Below are 8,574 nucleotides of genomic sequence, written 5' to 3' on the forward strand. Positions count from 1 at the left end.
GGGGGGGGGTCAGTGGTTTGTGGTGGAGATGCAAGTGGCTTCAAGCAATGATGTACCGTTCATGTGACGAAGCATTTATGTTATTATAGTATGATTTTATCTATTGCTGGAGCTGAACATTTAATTCAAAGCCAATAACATGATAGAACAAGCCAAGTCTTTTGAGCTTTTGACATCTAAGGAGTCCCCCAAAACATTATTCGGCTGTGCAGTAACAGAATTCAAATATTTTTTTTAGAACTCCTGCCAGTTGAAATTAACTATCAACTCTACCATTGGACTTCCCTAATTTTCTGAGCTTCCTTTAACTAGTGAGAACATGTATGACTCCTTCCCCACATGAAGTATTTATATCATGGTACGAGTATATTTGAACCCAACTTCCATATTCGAGAAAAGATAAGTAACTAGTACTGTTAGATGGTTTAAGTATCATATAAGTGATCTTAAGAATGACCATTAATTAAGGAAAAAAGTTGTTCACAGAATCCTAACGCATACTAAGCAAAAGCAGAGGAAAACTTTTGTAGATAGAAGTGATGGCTATGGTAGGAAACCATAGCAATCTTTACACTATGTAACACAGAGCAATGTATTAGCAGTGATATAAGTAATCCATCATGCATATGACAGACATGCACAAGCACACGTGTGAGTGAATTAGCTTAAAGTTCTGCTTGCTATAAAATATTTTCATATTTCTCATACATCACATAATATCGACATCAATTTTAGAGGTACTCACTTTACTGTCCAATCAAAAGGTGAAAAATCAGACTTTCTAAACCCCGATAATTTTGGTATGGCACAAATGATCACTTTCTTGGAGAGAAAATTAAACAGAGACGCTTCCCCCACAAGTCACTTTTCTTTTTCTTTCCTTGTTAGGTTTTTAGAGTAACAGTTTTAAAGGTCAAGAGTGAGGCAAAAGGAAAATAACTGATGGCTCTTTCTAGACATTTTTGCAGCTTGCAATGCATACAGATAACTGCTAAATTTGACATGAGAATATCCTTTAAAGAGTGCATACCTCAGGACTCCCACTTTCGAGAAGAACCCCCTTCAACTTACCTGCAAAAGATGTATGTTTATATCACTCTTCTTTTGCCTTGCACTTATTATATCACCTTTTTGAAGTACAACTTAAAAAGATAGGACAGGGAAAGAAAAATAAACCTACACAACCAGACACACCCAAAAAGAAGGAATAGAGTGCATACCAGAGTCGATCCAAAATGTTGCAACCTTTGGATCAAAATTCCCAACTTCAACAGTCTCCCCAACTGATCATGATATGGTATAATCAATACCAGCTATGGAATTATTCATACATGAAGTATAACAATTTGGAAATGATCAAAAAAAAGCAGCAAAAATATGTTTACCGCTGTCCCCAAAGAATTGCCACCATACTTTCCTAGGGCTTCCTTCATATTCAAAAACCCTGGAGTAGAAGTATGGTAAATAGTCATACCTGCATTTAGCAAACAATACAATATTTAGGAAGATTCAATTGAAAAGAAGCTTATCCTTGATTATGAACTGAACTTTGATTAACTTACGTGTGCGTATGTGCAGTTAGCAATGATTTAATACAATGTTGTGCAGATTTACGAGCATGGTCAACGTGCTCCACCCGTGCAATTCGGTTGTATATCTGCATGGTTAGTATCAGTCAACTCATTACACAAAAATAATAGAAAAATGTATAAAATTAGTCAGAATATCTAACCTTCAATGGAAATGCTGCAACATCTCCAATGGCAAAGATTCCAGGTATGCTTGTACGGAACTGGCCGTCCACCTGAATTTTAAAATTAAAGTATAATCATTACTAGGAACAATCAAGCCCTTACTTTCTGAAGGTATGTTAACAGAAAGAAGCACCCTCATTCTCTTCAGATTTCTCAATTTTTTCCAGAAACAACATTAAAAGGACTGAAGTTGCAGAAAAGTTAATATCATCTGGACACGCGTAAAAGATCCTCTTTTAATCCTGGAACCAATTTCTTCATTGGTATTACTACATACTGCCATTGTCAAACAACGAAAGAGCTCTGATGATCAGGAGTAATAAACCATATACAATCTTCTCACCTTTCAATTGAGAGAAACTGAAAGACTTCTTTGGAAAAGGGAAGTTTCTTTTGCCTCTTTTTCTTTATTTTTTCCTTTTTTGACTGACCAGAGTAAACAGACAAATTCAAAAGATTTACATGCGTGCATTTGCAACAAAACCATAGGTCAAGTATAAGTTGGAGCAATTTGCTCTGAGGATGAATAGTTTCGTCTCATGAAAGAGCAGCAAATTTCACTGCCTACCTTCTGATGTACTAGACTATGCCTACTTCAGATGTAGTTAAGACTTTTTGTAGACAATATGACTGATGTACTTCACAGAAACTTACAGATGAGGAAAATACATGTAAGAACATAAATTAGAATCTTAACAGAATAAACACAGCTAGAGTGAGATCCTGTCCAGAACTGATAAGTAAACTGATAATAAACTTTAAGGTAAGAATTATTTTGATTCGTTGATTCACCATTCCAACTTATAGCATATCATGTCTTGGTGGAAGAGTAAGACCAGAACCAATTTGTAGTTAGGAGAGTGGTTTAGCCGTAAATACTAACTATATTTGGGAGGTCCCCAGTTTGAACAATCCTAACAAAGATATAAATAGAGTGCTAACCGCAATTCCACCAACAGTGCTGTTTAAGCCAACCACGTCAAATGGACTGACAGCAGGTCTTGCTCCAATACCAATAACGACCTGCAAATTCATAAAGGATATGCAAATGACTTAAGCTCTTGAACTTCTTATCTGCACTATCATACGAGGTACTCCAATCCTCCGTGAAATAAGAACTTTGATAAAACATGAGTAATCGTTGTTGTACCGTGTCTGTCTCTATACTTGATCCGTCTTCAAGCTTAACTGCAACAACCCGGCCATCTGGACCAGATTCTAGATGTTTTATCTTAGCACCCTGGGAAAAGATAAATTCATTTAGAAGATTATAAAATTGGTTGAGAAAGGAGGTAGACTATCAGAACTAGAGAGGAGAAAGGAGGAGACCTTGACAAATTTGACACCGTTGTCTTGGTAGAGTTGCTCATACTTTTGGGCAAGAGAAGGAGTGAACAATCTTGGCAAAAGATGCTCTTCTGGGAAAATTATCTATGTTCCCAACAAAGTTAGTGAAAGCAGGAGTATAATGGTACCACATTCAAATGCAGGCAAGTTTTAAACTTCAGAGGAATAAGAAAAATAAAATGCTTCATTTGTAAGGTAATAAACTGGGATATTATGTTTCAGATAACTCTTTGAACAGAGGACTTATTAGTACAAGAAAGGAACACAGACTTGTTTTGACTTGTAGAAAAAACATAACTATGGGAACTTCACATGTTATTATTCATTATATTGTCATCAACAGGTTTTGCTTCTATAGTTCTATGGTAATTTTTCTACCAAATTAGTTTCCACGAAAGGAATAGGTAAACGTTTCTTATTTATTTCTCACAAACAGCATTTCTTATTTAAGAAAGTGAAAAGAAGCATTAAAGAGAACTCACAGTTGTATCAAGTTTCCAGGCCACAGCAGCTGCAGCAACTTCCATTCCTATATAGCCACCACCAACAACCACAAGCTTTTTTGCTTTCCCCTAAAATAAAACAACATAAATTAGGAATATTCTCATTCATATAACTCCAATAGACCATCCATATTCAAAAGTTATCGGATGTATCTTTAAATTTTAAAAGACCAACTATAAGCATAGAAATGAGCGTGATCTTACCAGTGAGGAAATTAATGAATCAGCATCAGCCACATCCCGAATATAGTGAACCCCAGGCAAACTTCCTCCAATCTTCTCAGGAAATCTGAAATCGATTAATCACTAAATGATTCACTATTTGGTAGTTTAATCAGGATTGGAGGGCATATCAGTTGATACAAATTCAGCAATAAAATAATACAGTAGATGGAGGATATGATGTTTATTCAAGGGAAAAAAATTATTTTCCTGGTCCATTTTCTGATTGGACCAAAGCGCAACTGGATGAGTGTAAATTCTGATCTCTCCTCTATAATTAACAGGTTCGGATCAGCAGCACTCTACCATAGCAAGCAAGGTTACCTGGATGCCGTACATCCGGTTGCGATTATAAGGGTGCCATACTTGAGCAGCTTTCCTGAATTTGTCGTCAGAGTTTGCTTTTCTATATCAATTCCTGTTACAGGATCTTCATATAACATCTGCAAAAGGTAAACATTTATCTTCAATTAGACTTACCTGACATTTAGAATGCTGGAGCTGAATAATGGAACAAAATGAGATTGTGTTTCCTCTCAAATTGTCCTAAAATTCCTAACTAGTACATATATTCTCAAATCTTCAATAGATTTACCTTGCTTTCTTTTGAGCAAACCAAAAAAAAAAAAAAAGAATCACAATTACATCATACTTGTACAAGTGGCAACACAATATACAAAAATGCAGTACCTCTATCCCTTGTTCGTTGTACCAATCAGGAGTTTGCCTCTCACCACCAGAGCCAACGCAAGTATGAAAGCCCTAAAATAACAGAGTTACATGGTATTCATTCCTCATCAAATGCTGAAATTTGGTATTGACAATGACAGAGAAGCTACAAATGTTTCCAAAGCATGCTACATAAAACAAAACTAAAGCTCACCGGTAAACGTGCTGGCTTTTTGTCTGTTGGAAACAAATATGCTTTAGTTAATGCTGGACGTTCATATGGTGCATATGGCTGCATTACAAAAAGGAAAATATTTCAAAACAAACCAACAGGAGCAAAGTAACAAACCTAAAATCTAACATTACAGGCATCCAACCAATTAGATTCTTTTATCTTTATACATCTGCAACTACAATAATTGCTTAAAAGACACAACTACCGGAGTATGATTTATTTGAATAATCATCACAAAGTATCAAAAATAACTATTATGTGTCAGTTCAAACTAGTTCAGGCCAGCTACATAAAACCTTTATATCCAATCCGCTCCATTCGGATCCTTATCATTACTCGATAATTTGTATTTTAAGAACCAAGAAAAAAAAAAACAATTAGGGGTTCTCTAACACTCTGGTTTCTCTAAATCTCTATAGCGACATACAAAATACAAATCTGCTAAAAACAATAGATTTCTTGTTGATAACATTGTTTGACCTAGAAGCTTACGAATAATGGGCCAACCCCTCTACCCTCCTCCACTACCAACTTTGTTCCATAGCAAGGTTTCAAACTCCTTGTATGTGCATCGTACTACTTTGGCGATGAACCAAAGCCCTGAAGACGCAAATGTTAAGTAACATTGGCCACCAAAGTTTGAAACATTAATAAATAGTTACTCGGAAAAGCTAATGGAGAAACATGGTCAGTGAGGATTCATTGGCCGCCGCGACCTTTTTGGGATTGAGGCGTAGTTGTTGTAGTTGTAGTTGTTTTTGTTATCTCTAAACTAACATACAAATTTCCTGAACAAAATATAAATGTACTAAACACTTAAACTTAATATTTTGTTACTAGTATATAATTACTCGGAGATAGAAATTACTCAACCAAAATTACCTCTTTGGTTACAATGCAGAGCTTTCCATTAGCTTGTCCATGTTCAACAAAAGTTTTAGCTGCATATCCAGCTGAGTTTCCTCCTCCAACTACTACATACCTACAATCATCCACATTTCAAATTCACCAAATTATTCACACATTTAAAATAAAAATAAAAAAATCAAACACCAGAGTATCATTTATCTGCTCAAAAGTGAACTCGACAAGTGATACTCACTCTCGATTCTCATTAGCGAATGAAGAAGCCGCCGCAACGTAACTTCTCCGGAAACTTCTAGAAGAAACCCGAGGAATTCGATTTAACGAGGCTGATTGAGGACACCAGAGTGAAAGACCTTGCTTAAACGGCATCGTATTGGGCATGGTCGCCATTAATCTTCGAACTGCAACTATAATAATAATAATAATAAATGAAAATAAAAGAGCTCAAATTTTAGGATTCAGAGAGAGATATTTTGAAGTGATGAAAGGAAGAGATGAAGTTAAGACCTGTAGACATAATAAGGGATAAAAAGTGCGAAACAGTGATCTGAAATTAATAATTTAATATTGACATGTACTGATTAATTATTTGTGCCAATTGGCTCTATTGCTCTACTTCTGACTCTAGATATGGCCGAAACGTCGCGACAATTGAGAGAAGTCGTGATTGACTCGTCGGTAGTACAGAAGAGACGCTTATCTTTCTGAAATTGCGTCAGTGTTGAAGATGAAAAACGCAGATGCCAGAAATGGGTGCGAGCTAATCTTTTGTATGAAGACAAATTTATGTATACATTCCTATTTCTATTTTGAAAACATGGGGTTTTTCATTCATATTCTATTTTACAAATTCACAATCTCAGTCAAAAATGCCTATATTATAATATCTTACATGCCTATTACAACTAGCTCAATAAATAATAATTAACCTGCTATTATAAGTTATATCACACTAATAATAAAAAATTTATGAAAAATGTATATTTTTAGTCTCTCTTAAAAATATAGCTGATAAAATATATTTTTATATATCTATATATAATATACATATTTATATATACTTTTGAGTAGCGAATGTTATTAGTTTTAGACGGAACAGAATACTACGGCACTTATGTTTAGGGCGAGGAGCGGATCAGCGTGTTTAATCGGCATAGTAAAATAGAGCTCTTCTTTAACGCTACTCGTTATATAAAGTAAATGTAAGCTATTGTTGCTTCCGAACGCATACGCAAGTATACGTGGTCGATAAATAATATAGGGTTGTAAATCCAGATATCGTATCCATAGGGACTTGTGATTAACTATCAACTAAATTAAACCAAACAATTAATCTATTCAAGCAAATCTTAAAGTATGAATATTTAACTAAAGATAATCTAGAGTAGTAAACTAAGAGATTAAAGAAAACAAGTTGGCGAATTATAGAGACGAATTCAATGTGAGTGAATATTCTAGAGCTATGGGTTAGCTAACAATCCCGTTGAGTTTTCCACTTAAATCGTCTAATTAATTTATCTGGTTTATTGATTGACGGGGTTAATATTGCTCGTAGCCTTCTCCCAAAGTACAACTCGCCTATTCAAGCTAACCTAACGCCTATATTCCTATGGAATTAGGATTAACAAGAACGCATTTATAATTCCCGTATAATAACCAAGCAAGGCGATTAGGTATATTCCTATCCTAACCGCAAATCCGCTCCCCCTAAAAGTTAAGATCTTGCTCTACTTAATCTTATATGCAATCTAGAATTCCCTCTCCCGAGTTCAATCCTAGATTCGTAGATAGTATTCAATTGGTGATCAAGCAATCAAATAATTAAGCGCAAGATTGAATAAATAAACCAATATGATAAAATAATAAGAACAATTCAAGCTTCAAACCACAACGTTCATGTAGCACCCAACAACTCTAGAACAAATAAACTATGAAACTAAAAGAAGAGAAGAGAAGAAAAACTAGTTAAAAGCCTTCTCCAAGCGTGGTGTGTGTTCCTCCACGTCCAAAAATTACTCTAAAAACGTTCTCTCATGTATATATACCAAGTAGGGTTGGGCCCAAACAATTATACCTTCTCCAATGTGAAAAAGGACACTTTTTCCGGGTGACTAGCGTGAGCTCGCGCGTTTGTTCGCGCACTATTCTGCCTCAGTCTTTAACGCGCGCGAGCTACCGCGCGACTTCGCGCATTCGCGCATTTTTCACCCTGTTCCGTTCCNTACACAATTATAGCCTATCATCCAACACCCCCACACTTAAACCATTGCACGTCTTCGAGCAATCAAACTACATCAAACTACACTTTGTTAAGACACGACCTTTTTAAACAATTCTCCTAACTTATCACACCAAGAATATTTAAAATAGACTAAGCACAAGAGTGTAACATCTTCACCTCAAGATTTGACTCACAAGTACCATGCATTATTCGCAACTCACCCACTTACTCTAACATAGAGGTCAATGACATTACCTTTCCTTCATGAATCAAGTGCCCTCACACAACCAACGAGAGTAGTCCCACACAATAAAATTTAAGAACACTTAGGAACTCAAGATAGAAAGAATTCGCTCACTCTCAGAAATAACATTCATATGCCACAAAGGATGCAGCATAGGCTTGCCCGTAGTGTACTACTCTACTAATTGAGCTCATTCAGTCTAGGATCAAGTAGGACTTTATTTGGTTGTAATGTAGGCTGAGGGACGGGTAGGACACATTTAGATATAAGAGTGACTACACCTCCTTAAGCACTTTAATACATATAGTTTAACATTCAAAACTCCATACTTATGTAAAACCATAACTCCACCTTCACATCAATATATATTAACTCCCCACTTCTTTAAGCACAATACATCAAGAGTCACCACTATCAAATATTTTCACAGCAGTACAACTATCTTCTTTTTTTCTTTTTCTATTCAAGTGGCTCTCACTTTTTTTCAAAACAGTGCACCTTTCTCCTTATTT

The 8,574-nt window shown here is 35.6% G+C and overlaps 1 protein-coding gene across 3 annotated transcripts in view; it reads right to left on the reverse strand.

Annotated features, from left to right (window-relative positions):
• Positions 1-6,392, reverse strand: part of LOC109216755 (monodehydroascorbate reductase 5, mitochondrial) — a 7,302-nt gene extending 910 nt beyond the window's left edge. Inside the window, exons 1-16 of one of the 3 annotated variants that reach the window (XM_019380934.1) lie at positions 6,105-6,391; positions 5,833-6,004; positions 5,613-5,712; positions 4,710-4,787; positions 4,517-4,588; positions 4,151-4,269; positions 3,809-3,893; positions 3,584-3,673; positions 3,084-3,185; positions 2,905-2,994; positions 2,697-2,777; positions 1,733-1,804; positions 1,563-1,657; positions 1,386-1,474; positions 1,221-1,283; positions 1,031-1,071 (exon numbers count right to left, since the gene is read on the reverse strand). In XM_019380934.1, coding sequence (XP_019236479.1) covers positions 1,031-1,071; positions 1,221-1,283; positions 1,386-1,474; positions 1,563-1,657; positions 1,733-1,804; positions 2,697-2,777; positions 2,905-2,994; positions 3,084-3,185; positions 3,584-3,673; positions 3,809-3,893; positions 4,151-4,269; positions 4,517-4,588; positions 4,710-4,787; positions 5,613-5,712; positions 5,833-6,004; positions 6,105-6,114 — 1,359 coding nt within the window. In that variant the 5' untranslated portion in view covers positions 6,115-6,391. Of the gene's footprint in view, positions 1-1,030; positions 1,072-1,220; positions 1,284-1,385; positions 1,475-1,562; positions 1,658-1,732; positions 1,805-2,696; positions 2,778-2,904; positions 2,995-3,083; positions 3,186-3,583; positions 3,674-3,808; positions 3,894-4,150; positions 4,270-4,516; positions 4,589-4,709; positions 4,788-5,612; positions 5,713-5,832; positions 6,005-6,104 lie in introns of all 3 variants that reach the window. The other 2 variants (XM_019380935.1, XM_019380936.1) reach the window with 2 other exon arrangements.
• Positions 6,393-8,574: the final 2,182 nt, after the last annotated feature.

The sequence above is a fragment of the Nicotiana attenuata genome, unplaced genomic scaffold, assembly GCF_001879085.1.
Source record: "Nicotiana attenuata strain UT unplaced genomic scaffold, NIATTr2, whole genome shotgun sequence".
Taxonomy (NCBI): domain Eukaryota; kingdom Viridiplantae; phylum Streptophyta; class Magnoliopsida; order Solanales; family Solanaceae; genus Nicotiana; species Nicotiana attenuata.